General features: G+C 47.7%; 1 protein-coding gene across 1 annotated transcript in view; it reads right to left on the bottom strand.

The window, feature by feature from the left end:
• The window catches only part of GRIK4 (glutamate ionotropic receptor kainate type subunit 4), a 152,675-nt gene that overhangs the window by 33,833 nt on the left and 100,037 nt on the right, over window positions 1–18,805 (bottom strand). Inside the window, 3 exon segments of the mRNA XM_063178248.1 lie at window positions 7,178–7,282; window positions 8,196–8,348; window positions 13,772–13,933. Coding sequence (XP_063034318.1) covers window positions 7,178–7,282; window positions 8,196–8,348; window positions 13,772–13,933 — 420 coding nt within the window.

Below are 18,805 nucleotides of genomic sequence, written 5' to 3'. Positions count from 1 at the left end.
CATTCAGGCTCATCACACCCAAATTTACTCACCCAAGCATCGGTGAGGCTGCAGCAAACCCAAATTCCCAGCGTGGATGGGATCCTTTCGCTCGGACTCATCACACCCAAATCCTTTCATTCATGCCCATCCTACCCAAATTTACCCACCCAAGCACTGGTGTGGCTGCAGCAAACCCACATTCCCAGCGTGGATGGCAGAACCAGTCCCCCAGGCTCGGGAGGACATCGTGACTCAGCTGTGACACAGCTGCCTTCAGCCAGGGGAGGGGAGGAATATTCCACAAAACCTAATTTTAACTTCAAGAGCCTAATCTCCTTCCCTCAGAGCTCTGGGCAGGGACATCAGCACCTCCAGCAGCTCGTTCAGAACGTGCAAATTAAACTCCTGCTCTCTCATTGTCCTTAAAGGAGCTTCTGCTTTTCCTCCTCTGCTTTTCCTCATGGATACAGGGGGGGATGAGGAGGGCAGCTCCCTCTGAACCCCTGTCGCAGACATCTTTTATGGAAAATCCTTTCCTTAGGATTTTTTCCTCCTGAGAAGCTGGGAGGCCTCAGGAACAAAATGCAAACAATGGTTATCTGCTGCTGTGGAATGCAACAGGTGCATCTGGGATTGGTCTCATGGGGTTGTTTCTAATTAATGGCCAATCACAGTCAGCTGGCTTGGACAGAGAGCCCAAGCCACAAACCTTTGTTATCATTCTTTGCTATTCTATTCTTAGCCAGCCTTCTGATGAAATAATTTCTTCTATTCTTTTAGTATAGTTTTAATATAATATATATCATACAATATTAAATCAAGCCTTACCCCAGCAATCCCTCCCTGTGCCTGAGAGCATTGTCCAAACCTTCCTGGAGCTCTGGCAGCTCTGTCTGTGACCATTCCTAGTGCAGGAACAACAGCCCCAAAGTGGGAGATTTCCCACCCATTTCCCCTGGAGCACAGCTTCCAGTGTCCTGCGCAGGCTCTGAGTTCAGACAGGATGAATCCCTGCTGAATTCCCCAGCTCAGCTCTGACTGCTGCTCTGATTGCCCAGCTCCTGGCCCTGTACAGACACCTTGGAGCTGTGACCATTCCTAGGGCAGGAATGGGACCAACAGCCCCAAACTGAGAAATTTCCCACCCATTTCCCCTGGAGCACAGCTTCCAGTGTCCTGCACAGGCTCTGAGTCCAGGCAGGATGATTCCTTGCTCAATTCCCCACTCTGCTCTGATTTCTGAGCAGCAGCCCCTCTGCAGCCAGCCATCCCTCACAAACATTGCCTCATCCTTCTTCCCTCCCGGATTTCTCAGCCACAGATTAGTGACAGATTAACTTTAATTTTAACAGCCCTCGCTGTTCTCCAATTTGTCCCTCCCCTGCTGGCATGTGCTGAGACTAATTGCCTCTTCCCCTGACAGAGCTGTGGCTTTGACCTTGCTTTTAAAGGCACCAAGGCCACAAATTCCCACATTTTGGGGCATTTTCTCCCACTCCTGGCTGTCCCCAGGTCACCCCTGTGCCCCTCAGGGGCTCACAAAGCTCCTCCTGCTGCTGCTCCTGCAGTGCCAGAGGGTGCCAGGGCCCCTCTCGTCCCTCTCCTGCAAGATGGATGTCAAGGTGATTTTAATCATCTCTGTCTACATATAAAGAGCCTCTGGAAAATAGAAAACATATCCATCTGCGAAGTTTTTTAGAAAACAATTCAATGCTCCACACAGACAAAGGTGAGACCATCATGTTGTTAAGGCTCTGGACAAGGACTTCAGGGGTTTTAGGACTCAGGGTTTTAAAGAAGAGGATGTGATTGGTGATTTATAAATACTGCAGGTGGAGGAGGTCTGGAGCAAAGAGGTAGAACAGCTTTTTGAAGCTGAAACGATGGCGTTGGCACAAAAATAAATACATACAAAGCAGCCAGAAATAAACAGGCTGACAGAGCAGGGGAGGGGTTCCTAATGATCACAGGAGCTGCAGGGATCCCTGTCCTAGCAGAGCAATGAGGGCAGCACAACCAGGTGTAGATCAACACCTTGGAGAGAGGGATTAGGTGGAGAAAGCCCCCTCCATGTCCTCAGGGATGTGAGACCCCCAGGGCGTCACCTCTGCACCTCCCAGCACCCCAAGGAGATCCAGCCCTGCCCCAAGCACCCGCAGGCACCTCGAGGCAAACACAAACTGTGAAACTCAGAGTGTGAAACAGCCCAGAAAGCCTCAGCCTGGAATGAGCGGGGAAGTGCCACTGCTCCATCCCCACAGGCAGCTGAGTGCCCCAGTTTAGCTGCTCCAAAGGTGTTATTTGGGTTGGTGGCACAGGAAGATTTCTCATTCCTGTCGAAAATCCCCCATGGAGCATCCCTGGCTCTCTCCTTCCACCCCGTGAGCCGAGGCTTTGAGGCTCCTCGTGGTGTGAGGTGATGAAACACCTCTCAAAGCAGCGATTTTAATGAAATCTGCTTATTTTTCTGTAGGCACAAAGCAAGACTTCTCCACGAGCTTCAGAGGTATTTACCATCCCCACTCCCAGCTTCAAATCAAGGCAGAGCCAGCCCTGAATCCAGATCTTGGAGCAGCAGACAGCACCAGGGACCTGGTGGGCTCTGATTACGAGTGGTGTTCGAGAGCTTGCAGCCACCAAATCCTCCCTCAGTGTCCCCAGGAGCAGGGGGGAGCGCAACCAAGGTGCCCCAAGGAGAGGGAATCTGGGCGTGAGTGAGGAGGGGAAAAAGGGAATAAAACAAAGAAATGAAGGAATTCCCTCTGAGGACACTGTCGTGGGGTTGGATTCCTGAGGGACACTGCTGATGCCAGGCAAAAGCTCCTGCACTGAAATTAGCACTGAAAGCATCAACTATCAAACCAAAGAACCACGAGATACACACACCTTACCCCACCAGCATCCACCAGATGTCCCCTCTGGACCCCATGGTTGACACCAGGCACTGCCCAGGCAGGGCTGCAGTGGCACACACTGGGTTTGTCAGGTCCTGGGGGCAGAAACCATCCAGAACCTGTCCCTGGGGACAGAACCCATCCAGAAACCATCCAGAACCTGTCCCTGGGGACAGAAACCATCCAGAAACCATCCAGAACCTGTCTCTGGGGACAGAAACCATCCAGAACCTGTCCCTGGGGGCAGAAACCATCCAGAGCCTGTCCCTGGGGGCAGAAACCATCCAGAAACCATCCAGAACCTGTGCCTGGGGGCAGAAACCATCCAGAGCCTGTCCCTGGGGCAGAAACCATCCAGAGCCTGTCCCTGGGGCAGAAACCATCCAGAACCTGTCCCTGGGGGCAGAAACCATCCAGAACCTGTCCCTGGGGACAGAAACCATCCAGAACCTGTCCCTGGGGACAGAAACCATCCAGAAACCATCCAGAACCTGTCCCAGGGCTGTCCCAGAACCTGTCCCTGGGGACAGAAATCATCCAGAACTTGTCCCTGGGCTGTCCCTGGGGGCAGCAGCTAAAGAGGAACCGGCCCCACCGAGGCTGATGAGCTGCTGCCAAATTAAAAAGCTTTGATGTGGCAGGGACTGAGAAGGGTCCCAGAGCTATTGGTGGGGAACTCATCTGTATCTCATCAACACCCCAATTAACAGCCCCAGCCCTTGCACTGCTCTGTCTCAGGGCACCAGCAGGGCCCGTGGTTAAATGGAGACTGAGCAGCCTCACTTAGGATGGGGTCAGACTCTGCAGATTCCCCTTTCCCACCCCTGAATCACAGCCACTCCTCACTCCCTTCCCTCCACGAAGTTCCCAAACCTCAGCTCGTGATTTACAGCAAATCACTCTGCTGCAACTCTGCAGTGTTTTTTAGAGGGGCAAAGAAAAGGGGGGAAAAATATATATATATAAAAAATAAAAAGATGACATTTACCAAAGGCAGCCCTTGTCAGATCTATAGATCACCAGCACATTAATGAGCCTGTGCTTTATCGAGCATCCTGTGAGCAGACAGAGCAGCTCTCATATGGCTGTGGAAAAAATTCCTCTGGTTAAGCTAAATCAGGAAAAGAAGCGTTTGGTGCGTTACATAAACGAATTAAAAATTGGATGTCAAAAAGCCCTGCCTCTCCGTGCCCAAAAGCAGCAGCGAGTTGGAGAATCTAAGTGTCTCTTAATTTGCTTCCTGGCTGGATCAGCCTCAAAATTTGGTGTATTCTCCATCAAAGCTGATGAGCTGGAAGTCCCTGTGGCTTCACTGGGTGGAAGGAGAGAGAGGAGGAAAAGGAAAGAGGGAAAGGGAGGAAGAGAGGAATGGGCAGAGCTAAAATGAGCTTGGTTAAAACTAAGCAGGGAACAGAAGTGTTTCAAACAAATCAGTTAATACAACCCTGGGGAGCAAGATTGTCTCCAGGATGTGAATGCCTGTTCTTTACCCTGTTCCTTTAATTAAAATATTTCTAATGATTTATTTAGTCTTTTTCATTAAAAGAAGCCAGGCTGGCAACAAGAAAATAACCATTTATGGCACAGCAGAGCTGCCTTTGGGCTCTCTTTGCAGGAACGTGGAGGGGAGGCAGGTTGGGAGGCTCTTCACAGTTAAACACATCTCAACAAACTCCTTTAGGCTGGGAAGGACCCTGACATCCCTCTGGGCACTGCTGTGGATCAGAAAAGCTCCCTGAGAAAGGGAGAGAAGGCAGAAAAGATGAGTTTTATGAAAATCAGCTCTTTCCTGGTGGGTTTGTGACAGGGCAGGGCTTGCAGGCTCCCCCAAGGAGGAGGGGACCCCAGAAAATACCACAGGGGTCCAGATGCTCTTTTTGTCCCCAGAGCATCTCCTTGAGCCCAGGACACCTCTATTCTTTAGTACATTTTAAGTTTAGCATTCTAGAATAATATAATATATTATAGTATAGTATAATATATATTATTACAGGGTCTGCCCTGTCCTTCCAGCACTTTCTCCCTGTGGCTGGAAGTGCTTCATCCCTGCAGCCTGATGGGGGAATTTGGAAATCTTGATCCCAGAGCAGCTTTCCTGGCCATGTCACACACACAAAGCTCCTTTTTCACCCAGCTGTTACAACAGGTCAGCAAAGGTTTTCTCCTGTCACAGCAGGCTTGTGGGGAGGAGATGAGATTTCATTCTCAGGGCAGATCAGGCTGCAGTCACAGCTCCCCACGGAGCTCTGGGAGAAGCTCTGCTCCAAAAGGACCTGTGAGTTTAACGTGCCACACTCCAACACATCCAAACCAAAGCTGTCACAGGGAGCTTTGCAGCCTTTCCTCCCTGAATCCAGCTGAATTTGTGCTCCTGTTAATGCAGATGGGCTTGGATCTGTCACTTCTGTTCAGAGGGTGATGGCTTTGGGAGAGGATTAAAAGGGCATTGATGCTGTGAGAGATCTCTGTGGGGAAAACGCCATCGTGATCCCCCCTGCTCGCTCAGAGAAAGGCAGCATCAAAGCCAAGCTGTCACTTGACAGGTAAGAACTGGCAGGTAACATCCTTGCCAAGGCTGAAATTCACTGCTGCCAGGCCAGGAGCGGGATCCTGGTGCCAAAATGCTCTGCTGGTGAGGGTAGGGTACAATAGCTTTTGTTCTCTGCCAGCATCTAGAAGTGGCAATCTCTGAGAAAAGGGCAGCAGTGGAGCTGTCAGCAGGGAAACAAGACAGATGAAACCCCTTTTTATTTCTTTTTTTTTTTTTTTTTTTTTTGTCCTGAATAATGTTTGGATTTACCAGCAAATTCCTTGGATTTGTGTCGTGCAATCTCATCAGTCTGATACCCTCAACTTCAGCTCAAACCAGAAAATATGGCTCGGGCAGAAAGTGTGAGATGAGGAAATACCACTCAAATTAATGATTCTAATGAAATCTGCTCGGTGTTCTGTGGGCAGAGGAAAGCTGTGAAGAACCTACAAGCACCGAGACAAAAAGTAAATGAGTCTGAGCTGAGCAAACCTATTAGAGAGGAGCCAGAAACCAGGAGTGAAATGAGCTTGAACTTCCCCTCACGGGGGAGAGATGATGGGGAGCTCCTCCCATGGGTCTGCCCCATTTGCTTTCCCTCACAGAAACAGTTTGAAAATATTCACAGTACCCTTTTTTTCCTATTTCATAGAAAATCCTCCAATTTTCCCCCATCCAAATAATTTTAAGCCGCAAGCTTAAGAAGTAAAGGCGTGTGAGTGTGAGCTTGCACTTGGCACAGACCCCCTGCTTTGAATTAGCACCTGGGACAGGGCAGATACTATTCACTTTTTTTCCTATTTCATAGAAAATTCTCCCATTTTCCCCTCATCCAAATAATTTTAAGCAAACACAGCCACAAGCTTAAGAACTAAAGGAGTGTGGGTATGAGCTTGCACCTGGCACAGACTCCCTGCCCTGAATTAACACCTGGACAGGGCAGAGACTGGCTCTGCCATCACCCCTTCCATTCCCTGATGGATCCACACAAATCCAAACCATCCTGAGGCACATTCCTGATAAAATCAAACACGTTGAGTTTGCCAGAGCTCAGCTGACACCCCAAGCACCCCATGGTGCAAACAAGGGGGGTCTGTCACCATCATATTTTCTGAAAAATCCCTTCACCGTGATTTCTTCTCCTGGGAAGCTGTGAAGCCTCAGAAAAAATGAAAGCAATAATTATCTCATTTGCTTCGCCTGTGTCTTGCTGCTTTGGAATGTGGTTTGGACATGAAAACAATAATTATCTGATTGCTTCTCCTGTGTTTTGCTGCTTTGGAATGTGACTGGACATTGTTTACCAACTGGTCATTATTTGATTAATTTCATGTGAATTTTTTTTTCTTAATGACCAATCACTGTCCAGCCGTGTTGGACTCTGCAGAGAGTCACAAGATTCATTATTATCTTTTTAGCCTTCTGTCTGTATCCTTTCTGTATTCTTTAGTATTGTTTTAGTATAATATAATATAGCATAATATAGTATAGTATAATACAGTATAATGTAGTATAATGTAATATAATGTAATATAGTATAATGTAATGTAATATAATGTAATATAATATAGTATAGTACAATATGTAATAGATATGATACGATACAATACAATATAATATAATATAAACATCAGCCTACTAAGAACATGGAGTCAGATTAATTCCTTCCTGCCATGGGGGACCCCAGAAAATCGCACAGGGGTCCAGAGCCCCTTTTGGTCCCCCCTGAGGACACCCAGGACACCTCCCAGCCCTCCCCAGCTGCTCTCACCTGCCTGAAGCCACCCCGGGTGTGCTGCAGGATTTTCAGGGCGTAGTTGGAGCGTTGGCCTTTGCTGTTGAATTCGATGTGGCCGGTGAGACCTTCCAATTCTACCTGTCCAAGAGAGACTCAGTTACAGCGCCCAGCGAGGCTGCCCCACCCCACTGCAGGCATCTTTATAAAATTTCCTTGTCTCATTTACACCCTGACTCAGAAACCTGCTCCTGCTGCATGGTCACCTCAGCTCTGAGGAGCCACAAACTCCAACTACTTCAGAAGGCTGGGATTTCACAGTGTTCTCGTGCCAGATTTAGGCTTGTTTCGTTCCAGAAATGACAATTTTGGGTTCAAAGGAGCCCAAACCCATAGGGGAACTTATATCATGCACTTGAGCTCTGAGCAATTGTACTGCATGATCTCGTATCAGCTCAAGTCAGAGCTCAAATCACTTAGAAACATTCATACTTTAAAACAAAACCAAACAATTGAATTCCAGCTTTTCTGCAGCAAAGCCTGAAAAAGGGAGAGTTTCATGTCCTTCCAAGGCCGGTCACTGTCGCGGACATCTTTTATGGAAAATCCTTTCCTTAGGATTTTTTCTCCTGAGAAGCTGGGAGGCCTCAGGAACAAAATGTAAACAATGGTTATCTGCTGCTGTGGAATGCAACAGGTGCATCTGGGATTGGTCTCATGTGGTTGCTTCTAATTAATGGCCAATCACAGTCAGCTGACTCGGACAGAGAGTCCGAGCAACAAGCCTTTGTTATTAATTTTTTCTTTTGCTATTCTTAGCCAGCCTTCTGATGAAATCCTTTCTTCTATTCTTTTAGTACAGTTTTAATGTAATATATATCATAAAATAATAACTCAAGCCTTCTGAAACATGGAGTCAGATCCTCGTCTCTTCCCTCATCCTCGGACCCCTGCGAACACGGTCACAGGTGACAACCCAAACGCTCAGATCTCACTTTCCAGCGCCTCCAAAGAGCCCTGTGGCAGCCCGGAGCAGCCCTCAGCCCCCTCTCACCATTCTCAGGTAGTTCATGAGGCTGGTGCCGTGCTGCCAGATCTGCGCAGAGCCGCAGGACAGGGGCTTGACGCCGATCTCCTGGCTGCGGTTCAGCTCCTGCACCGCCGTCACCACCGCGTACACGGCGTCGAACAGCAGCGCCGAGGACAGCTGTGGGGGAAAAACCAGGAAAAATCAGATTGGAGCACAAAAATCCCCCATCCTGCTGCTCCTTGGCCGTCACCACCGCATACACGGCGTCGAACAGCAGTGCCGAGGACAGCTGTGGGGGAAAAACAAGGAAAAATCATATTTGAGCACAAAAATCCCCCATCCTGCTGCTCCTCGGAGCTGGAGAGTGTTCTGTGCACAGCCTGGGGTTGCCACTCTGGTTCTATTAAGTTTTTCCAAGCCTTCTGTTGTTTAAATTCTTGTAACGAACTTTCTCGCGCACGTTATGTAAATAACTCACTGTAAATAACATATCTTTTATGTAACAACTTTTGTAAATATATATATGTCATATATATATTATATCTTTTTGTAATAACTTTATGTAAATTACTTATATTGTTTATGGAGGGAGGAGAAATTTGATGGACTGTTGGTTTGTCCAGTGTCATTGCAGAGGTGGCACTGTCACCCTCCAGTCCACTGTCACTTTTGGAAAGTCTATAAATGTTGGAGTCAGAAATTAAAAATTCTCTTTTTACCTTGAGAGAGCTGCGTGTCCATGTAGTGCTATTTTTGTACTATATTATTGTACTATAAATTAGTATGTTTATTTATTTTTTTGTGCTTTTTGTCCCCTGAAAACACTTCCAAGCTTTTGAAGTTGAAGGTTTTGTTATGCTCTGATCTTTAAATAAGCAATCACTGGGTGAGGGAATGAATATAGTGTGTTTATTTATTTATTTCATGTCCTATAGTGACTTGGGGTCACCTGGGGCGCCCTTTGTGTGGGTTCATTTCATCCATCACTGTCATCTCTCTATCTCTGCTTGTCCTTGTTGCTTCCAAGCCCTTTCTGTCTTAGTTTCTACAGCTTTCCTTTCCGAATCAAGGGAGGTTTCTTAGTGTTTTGGTGCCTCTGATCAGTCTGCTGGCCAGAGGGAATGCTCCTGAGAGAGCAGGAATTTCCAGGGGGAATTGCTCCTGAGAGAAGCAGGAATTGTCATGGGGAATTTCTCCTGAGATCTGATGGCTGCTCCCACAGAAGGGAGCTCAACTGTGCTTCTTTAGCCATCATGGGCAGCCTTCTCTGACCACTTCTATGACAGGCAGACCCACGAGAAATTGCTAGACCTGCTTGTCCAGCAGCCAAATCCTGCCTTTCAGACCCCACAGAGATCATGCATGCCTCTCCACAACCTGCAGCAGCACTGCTGAGAGCATGTCCAGAGTGCCAGAGCTCATCCCCTCTCCTGCTCACCTTGGCTTTGGCTGCTTTGTCCAGGTTTCTTTGCCCACCAACCTCACAACCCCCATTTCCCACTCATGCACAGCAGTTTCCATGGCTTTGGGCTCATTAACAATCAGCTATTTTCCTCCCTCGTGCTCACTGTTGCGGCTGAGATTTCACTTTTAATTACTGTCACCTCCTGACTGCTGGAATTAAGCCGTTGCAGCTCATTACTATCAAGGCTGCATTTTCCCCATGGATGCTTCCAAGAGCATCCTCTTCCCATCCCAGCTCCTGGCACAGGGCTCAGTCTCCAGCCTGGCTGTGACTTCCAGCCCTGCATCCTCTGCTCCTCCCAGGGCCTGACCAGGTTTATTCACTGCTGCAGGGTCAATCTCACCCAGTTCAGTGATCCCAACAATCCTTGGCCTTCCACTCTGTTGCTAATTTTGACTTAACCCTGCTTGGTCTTGCTTAGACCTCACTGACCACACTGGTGTGGGATTAGACATTTAAAAAGTACCACAAAACCCTCAAAACTTACAAGTCATCCTAAATTAAAAGGCAGGATTCCATCCAAACCTGCTGCCAGTGGTCCTGCAGGCTCAATCTCACCCAGTTCAGTGATCCCAACAATCCTTGGCCTTCCACTCTGTTGCTAATTTTGACTTAACCCTGCTTGGTCTTGCTTAGACCTCACTGACCACACTGGTGTGGGGTTAGACACCTAAAAAGCAGCACAAAACCCTCAAAACCCACAAAAAATTAAAAGGCAGGATTCCATCAAAACCCCAAACACCAGCTCTGACAACACCAGTGAACTTTCACTCCTCCAACTTGCTGAGGCTGACCCAAACATTCCCCTCCTGGAAAACCTTTTCCAGAGGTTCTTAAAGAAGCTGATGAATTCTTCTCTCCTTCTTTTATCCCTTTAATACAAATTCTTTTCCTAACAAAGCTTCTCCAGCCTGCCCTGTCCTCAGCCCCTGCTCCATGAAGCTCTTTCCATGCACTTCATTTTAATTATGAATTTAATCCTGTTCAGGTTGCAGGATCTCACACCCAATTTGCAATTCCTCTCCTGAATCAGGAACCATATTAACATCAGCTGGACAAATGAAACTGTTATGAGACCAAACACATCCTCACAACTCCAAAATTTCCCCCATTTCCTACCAAATCTGAATACTGGTCCAGCATTTTTAATTTCCTCCTGCTGGGTTTCCATTTCCATTTTCCCTGAGCAGTTAATCCCTTATTAGATGGTGAGAAACAGACTTGCAGATCTCAGTGAAGCATTTGACATTATTGATTGGAATGTTTTACTTCTGAATTCTGGAGAATTCATCAGGATTTTTGCCATCACCCTTGATGATTTCAAGCAATTTAAGTACTGGGGAGGGTGTGGAGAGACATGGGATCATGTTCTTGTGGCATGGAATAGGAATCCCTTCCCTGCACCCTGATTTTGCACAGAAAAGAGGTAAACCACTAAATTTTGAGGTCATAACCTTCAGCACAGGAGTGAAAAGAGATTTTTGGAGTGTCCTGCAGGCAGATCCAGCCAGAGGGATCTGTCCCTGCCCTCCTGTGCATTGCTCAACTTTCCCCAAAATAACCTCTCACGGCTTTTATATTCTCACTTTAAACCACAGCTTTGTCCCTGTGTCACAAAAAGCCAATTTTCCTGCTAACAAATTGATTCTCTCCCTTGCCTGCACTCTGATTTGTGCAGAGCCCTGTTGGTTTAGTGATCTTCTGCAAAATCAGATGTCCATGGAAAATCCATGGGGCTTGGGTGGACTTCCCTCCGTCCCCAAATTCCTGACAATTCTTGCCACTGAAACATGAACAGGTTTGAGTTTTGCCACGTGGGGTTTTTCCTTCCCTCCCTAAAACATTATCAGCTGTATCTTTGCCCCCAAACCCAACACGGGGAATTAAAACCCATTAAAACCCTGTGAAAATAGACTTTGCAATCTGGATTTTATTCAATGACATAAACACTTAATTACAAACATCTGTTTTAGCCTAAATTCTAATTACCAAATCTAGCCATCTGTAATTTGAATGATTTTCTCTGATTTCCTTTCTTTGCAATGTGATTAATGAGGATGCCATCGGAGCAGGCAGCTCCCTCCTCCTTTGTCAGATGCTTCCTCAGCTCCAGCAAGAACGCCCTGGGATTTCTGCAGCTCACAGGAAACCTCCCTCCTGTCACTTCCAGCTGTTGAGACTCCTTTTCTCTCTTTAGGATGAGTTATCCCACAAAATAACTCCTTCCCAGGGCTGCAAACAGAGATGCTCCCTGCCAGATTTCAGCAGAGGCAGGAAGGTCCTGGATTCACCTCACAGACAAAACAAACTCTGCTTGGGAATATTTCACCTCTGCTTTGCAACCTCCCTACCCTCAAATCCTTTCCCCATCTTGAAGAATTCCAGTCCCTCCAGGCATCCTCCCACCTGCAGGTTTTGCTGGATGCTCAATACAACCCGGGGTAAGAACCTAAAATGAGAATTTTCATTTCCCCGTCGCACCTGCTGCTGGCTCCTGCTGCCTCCTGTTTGCACTGGGAGGAGGGAATTTGTTTTTAATGCCTCTCCACAGCCCCTGCAATCCAAAAAAGGAATTTTCCTGCTGGAAATCCCATGAAGACTGAGCAGGCTGAGCTGATTGCAGTTGCCTCTGGGTGGGAGGGAGAGCAGGATGGTCCCAGGCACAGGAGCTCAAGCCAAGCCAAAGGATGTGGACACAAAGGGCAAAAATCTCCTTATTTTGCCTCTTAGGGCTCCCTTTGTGCTGACAATAAGGAGGTTTTCAGCAGCTCAGCTCGTCAAGGGGCTCTGAGTTCATTAAAATCCATGCAAAGGGTTCAGCTGATGATATTTTCCTCTCTCTCTCTCTCCTCTCACAGCTGCAGCTGCGATGTGGCAAATCTGCTTTGCAAACTCTCCCAGTGGTGGAGAATCCCTAGGGAATGATTCCAGTGCTGATGTGCATCCTCCTCACCCTCCTCAGGGAGCTGCTGGAGCCCAGAGCACAGCTCAGCCCCTCCTGGGCCATCTGCAGCCACTGTCCCTGCCCTGCACGAGCCACTTTCCTGGAATTTAAACACTCAGGGATAAACTCCACCAGGGAAAAACCAAATCAGAGCTACATCACCCCCTGCACCCACACAGAAATGCAATCCAAATCAGAATTAGGCTGGAATTCAAAACTGGGCTCCCAGTCCAGCACACAGCTCTGCACCCCAAGGTTATCTGGGCAGCTCTGACTCTCAGGGTCACTTTGCTGTTTTCCACATCCTCTGCAAATCACAGACTGACAGCTCAACTCCTCTCCTACCTACTTAATAAAAATGTTCTGCTCCGGCTCTTCCTTCCCATTCCTGGGCCAGCATCTCCTCATAAAATCTAATCCGAGGTACAACAGCAGCCTGGGGATATCCCTGAGCTCTTTAGCACAAGATTAAATAGGATTAAATTATTAAATTATTTAAATAACTTTAAAAAAACTATTTGAGACCAGAGTTTCTACCCCTGAGTTGCTCAGGACCAGCTGGCTGAGCCCCTCAGCATCTGCCCGGCCCAGCCCCTCCTGGGCCATCTGCAGCCACTGTCCCTGCCTTGCACGAGCCATTTTCATGGAATTTAAACACTCAGGGATAAACTCCACCAGGGAAAAACCAAATCAGAGCTACATCACCCCCTGCACCCACACAGAAACGCAATCCAAATCAAAATTAGGCTGGAATTCAAAGCTGGGCTCCCAGTCCAGCACACAGCTCTGCACCCCAAGGTTATTTGGGCAGCTCTGACTCTCAGGGTCACTTTGCTGTTTTCCACATCCTCTGCAAATCACAGACTGACAGCTCAACTCCTCTCCTACCTACTTAATAAAAATGTTCTGCTCCGGCTCTTCCTTCCCATTCCTGGGCCAGCATCTCCTCATAAAATCTAATCCGAGGTACAACAGCAGCCTGGGGATATCCCTGAGCTCTTTAGCACAAGATTAAATAGGATTAAATAATTAAGTTATTTAATAATTCAAACTACTTTTAAAAAAATTATTTTAGACCAGAGTTTCTACCCCTGAGTGGCTCAGGACCATCCTGAAGCTCTTCCCACAAGGTTTTTCCATGGTACCATCAGAATTCCCACGTTCTGAGGGATGGAAATGGATTTTACTTACTGCAGGCCCAGTGAAAGGAGCGTGGTCACAATTCTCCTGCCAGGACTGGTTGAGGCTCTGCACAAACTCTTGGAAGAAGGCGTGGGACTGGTTGAAAATGGAGAACCCCAGGATGTTGACTCTGTCGTCCAGCAGGGTGTCCAGGCGCTGGAGGGAAAACTCCTACAGAACAGAAAATGGGATTAGAGGGGGAAACAGGCACTGAAACTTCAAATCCACTCAGTGTCCTTGAAAGGAACGGGAGCTGTGAGATCCCAGATATGAAACCCATGCAGATGTTGGAAGGGAAAGCCTGGGTTTTAACAAGGATTTAATTCAGGTTACCACTCACCTCAGGCTTTCAACGATAATAAAAAACCTTAATAAAATTTCCTTGTCTCATTTACACCCAAACAGACTCAGAAAGCTGCTCCTGCTGCATGGTCACCTCGGCTCTGAGGAGCCACAAAGTCCAATTATTTCAAAAGGCTGGGATTTCACAGTGTTCTCTTGCCAGATTTAGGCTTGTTTTGTTCCAGAAATGACAATTTTGGGTTCAAAGGAGCCCAAACCCATAGGGGAACTTTTAATGAAGATATCACCCAAGTCCAGTGCTTTATTGGCCAAATTCCACTAAAAAAAAATCCCAAAACCCTCCAGTGCTTTACTGGCCAAATTCCACAAAAAACACCCAAAACATTCCAGGGCTTTATTGGCCAAATTCCACTTAAAAAAACCCCAAAACCCTTCAAAGAGGGCATCACTCACCTGCTGAGTGAAGCTACCACCACATCCAATTTGGTGACACCAAGTTTCAACTGGTAAATTAAATCAGTTCTTTCCCACAAGAGGAGGGACCAAATTCTGCCTAACCCTAAAAACCCCCAGCCCTGCACTGCTCCTTTCTGCTGCCAGGTCCCAAGGAGGAGATGCCACCCTAATGCCCTAGGAAGGGTTGGAGGGTGCCTTGACTGTGAATTTTGGAGTTGGGAGCCTCCTTTTGCATTTCTTCAAGTGCTAAGAAGTATAAAAACAACTACATTAAAAAAAATTAGTATAATTTTTTATAACTACATTTAAAAGTTACGTTAAAATATATTAAAATATAAAAAATATATTAAAAAATACATTTAACTAAATTAAAAAAAAAAATAGAGTGGAGGGCTTGGTTTTGCTCCCCACATCCACAGAAGCAGCTACACAACAAAGCCTGGGGAAAAGCCCAGCCCTCCTTGTCCTATTAGCAGGGAATAATGGCACTTCCCTCACTAATTTCTCTTCTGCTAATTGCTGAAGTAGAGTGAGAAGGTGGGAGCGACACTTGCAGCAGCTGCTGGATGCCCATCACGGATCCAGCTGTCCCTGGGCTCCCTGAGGGATGAAATTCCAGCAAGTTGAGCCATTTTTTTATCTTTGCTGGGCACGCAGGAGCAATTCCTGTAAATCTCCCAAACGTGGGACTTACAAACTGTTCCAGCCCAGCCAAGTCCCACGGGAATGCCACCAAAGGCAGGATGGAGCACGTTTTGGACACGCTGGTGTTGGGTAATGTGAAATTGCCTGTGAACTATTGATTCGTTTGAATGATATTCTCGCCCTGCCTTGCTGACAGGTGATCCATTCACGCAGGGCATGCTGTCAGCCCCAGCCAGCAGGGCAGATGGCTGATGGATCCTAAACCCTGTAAAAATCCTCTGTAAAATCCTCTCTCCCCACAGCCAGAGCCTCCAGGCAAATTGTGCAGGGCACCAGGCAAACAGCTGCCCCACTGCCCTCTTGGCTTGGGGATATCCAGGAGGAAAATGGGATGTTTTGTCACAAAATCCGAGGTTTCATCTCGTGCCAGGGCAGCGGAAATGAGCGTGTTTTGTTTAATTATTTATTGTGCCTTTTGTCCCCCCTGGGAACGCTTCCAAGCTTTTGGAGCTGAAGGTTTTGTTATGCTCTGATCTTTAAATAAGCAATTCATGGGCGAGGGAATGGTCTCAGTTCATGTGGGGAAACTGAGGCAGGGCTGAGAGGTCCATCCAACCCTCTCCAAATCCATCTTTTTCCAGCTGTAGAAAACCCCATTTCTGTGGCTGTCACATCCACAGAGCATCACCTCTGTGACACACAGGGGTGGCACGGCCTGGACCCTGCTCCCTGTCCCCTCCCTGTGCTCCAGCTCCCATTTTTGGCCATTAAATTCCTTTCCAGCAGAGGAGCAGGCAGCAAACGAGCCGTGAGCTGCCTATGCAATGAGATGGAGATAAACCACCCGAGGGGGACACACTTCATTTGCAGTGGGATAAGAGAGATTTGGTAAGGTCAGGCTTTGCTGCAGAGGGCAGAGGGGTGAGAGCATCCCCACACTCCCAGAGCTGCCAGCTCAGCTTCTGGCCCTATTTGTCGAGGGTTTTTTTATTTTTTCTCTCCTTTTTACACTCATTCACCGTGCTTGACATTTCCAAACCCACGTTTTGCAAACAAAACCTGGTTTGCTATTCCAGACCTGCACCTCTCAGCTGATTTCCCACCCGTCCTGCCTTCCTCCCATGCTGCAAGAGGCAAACACAGGCAGGAGAAAGGGTGGGAAACCCCTGATCTCAGGGGGATTTTCAGGTGGGAAACCCAAGGATTTCTCTCTGAGATGCAGTGAAAGATATTCCTACACAAAATGCTTTCCCAGCTGACTTTTTCGCCTCCTGGAGTTGCTCTCCCTCATCCCCAGTGCTGGCTGGAGCACTTCTTCTGCAGGATAGAAGATTCCCAATGCAATAAGGGGACAATTAATAAATTTTTATCCCTCTCCCTACATTGGAGGAATTGCAGGAATTGCCCAAAACTTGGCCCTCAATCTCAGTCCAACATGAGGGAAAGCCCTGATCTCAGGGGGATTTTCAGGTGGAGAGGTAAGGATTTCTCCCTGAGATGTACTGAAGGATCTTCCTACACAAAACCCATTCCCAGCTGCCTTTTTCTCCTCCTGGAGTTATTCTCCCTCATCCCCAGTGCTGGCTGGAGCTTCTGCAGGATAGAAGCTCGCCAATGCAATAAGAGCAAAGAGCCATTAGGAAAATAACTCTGCCATCCTGTTTAAGAGGGGACTCCAAGCCTCCTCCACCTGTGCAAACACAGCTTTATAACCACAGGCTTTCAGAAATTGCCATCAAAATGATGGGTGCAAACAGCAGCTCCCTCATTTCCTCCCATTCTGGGGTTTTTTTTATCCCTCTCCCTGCATTGGAGGAATTGCAGGAATTGCCCAAAACTTGGCCCTCAATCTCAGTCCAACATGAGGCGCAGAGACCACCAGGAATCGTGCCAAGGTGAATTTCAGGGACACAAATCCTGCCTGCCTCAATTCCTCCTTCCACTCTGTTTTTGAAAACACCCACCACATGTCAATATTCTGTTTCAAGAGAGCTCGGTAAAAAAAAAAAAATTAGACCCGGAGGATACGCAGCCAAAATTAATGAACTTTTTTACAGAAAGAAAAAATTCCCCAGGCCTTGCTCCGATCACAGCAAATTCAGCAGCAGGCACCAGCAGGCAATTACAGTGTAGATTTTCTGACTGCTACTACAGGGCTGCAACCACGAAATGTGTGCTGTTAAATAACAACACTTAGCAGTTCCGTGGCATTCTGTATTTTCCCGAGTGCTAGGCACACAATTAGCTAATTGAATTCCACGGGGTTCCCTGGGAGACGGTGCTGGAGGAGTTATTAGAGGATGAAGTCACTGCCTGGCTTTCTGCAGCTCTCTCCACCTGCACTCTTCACTTTCCAGCAGCACAGAAATCTCCCGGAATGACCCCAGCGCTGGAAGGAGCTGGTTAATAAAAGCCACAGAGGTGAGCTCTGTGATCCTAAAGCTGTGAGATGGAATTTTCCAGTTATGGAGATGGGATTTTCCAGTTATGAGCAGATCTGCAGGACACCCTCCCCGGTTTTTAGGGACACAAAAGCCATCAGGAACCAGTGATGCTCTCTGCAAGTCTGGATGGAGGATCAGATGATCCCAACCAGGATTCTGCACCCACAAATCCTCTCCCACCTCAGCTGGCTCAGGGAGTTTGGGAGGGAATTGTCCCTCATCTCCTGCCTGTGTCACTGAATTTGGGAGAGAATTGTCCCTCTTGTCCTGCTCCTGTCACTGAATTTGGGAGGGAATTGTCCCTCATCTCCTGCCTGTGTCACTGAATTTGGGGGGGAATTGTCCCTCCTGTCCTGCCTGTGTCACTGAATTTGGGAGGGAATTGTCCCTCATCTCCTGCCTGTGTCACCCTGGGACAGCATGTGAAGGGCCAGCCCAGCAGGAAATTGTCCCTGTCACAGCAGCTGCCTGGCAAAAAAAATAAACCAAAAAAAGAAATAATGTATTTTAAAGCATGGAGCCACCTCCCCTGCCCTGCCACGCTGGGATGTCCCTCCTGAGAGTGGCTCCTGGTGGTTTTTCCCCCTGCAGCAGCCACTGTGCTGCTGAGCACTGCAGCAGCTCCTGAGCTCCTTCCAGCATTGATTTTGCTGCTGATCCTGTTGTGCAGCTCTGTGTGAGTGCAGGACCTCGATCTTTATCTCATTTTTAATAACCGAGAGTGCCTGGGCAGTGGGGAGGCAGTGAGAACAAGCAGGAATCAAGCCTAAAGAGGGGATCTTACACTGCCAGGGACACCCAGACCCTGTCTGCACCAAACTGCACCCAGTGAATTGCCCTGCCTGACTTGAGGCGCTGGGAAACCTCCTTTACACCTTCCCCCTTAGAGTAATAATTGTAATTGTTTCAGTTATTCCCATCTAATTGTCAAATATTTTGAAATTTAAACCCAAGGCTCTGAAAGGAGCAGGGTTTGCTCAATTCAGGCTGCACCAACAGCAAGATGCCAACTCCATCCCTCTTCCACACACAGAGTTTTATCTTCCTCTCCTAATCGCTGCAAGGACTTCATTGGAATTTTTGATCTGCTGATTAACAGCCTCCAAAACACCCTCCAACAGCAGAAACTCACTGCTGGAAACTCAGCACTGACCTCGCTCCCCTCCAGCACCAAAAGCTGATTTACACCTGATTT

Source organism: Melospiza melodia, chromosome 29 (assembly GCF_035770615.1).
Source record: "Melospiza melodia melodia isolate bMelMel2 chromosome 29, bMelMel2.pri, whole genome shotgun sequence".
In the NCBI taxonomy this organism is placed as follows: domain Eukaryota; kingdom Metazoa; phylum Chordata; class Aves; order Passeriformes; family Passerellidae; genus Melospiza; species Melospiza melodia.
The sequence above is the reverse complement of the archived record's forward strand: the minus strand, read 5'-3'. Positions and strand labels throughout refer to the sequence as shown.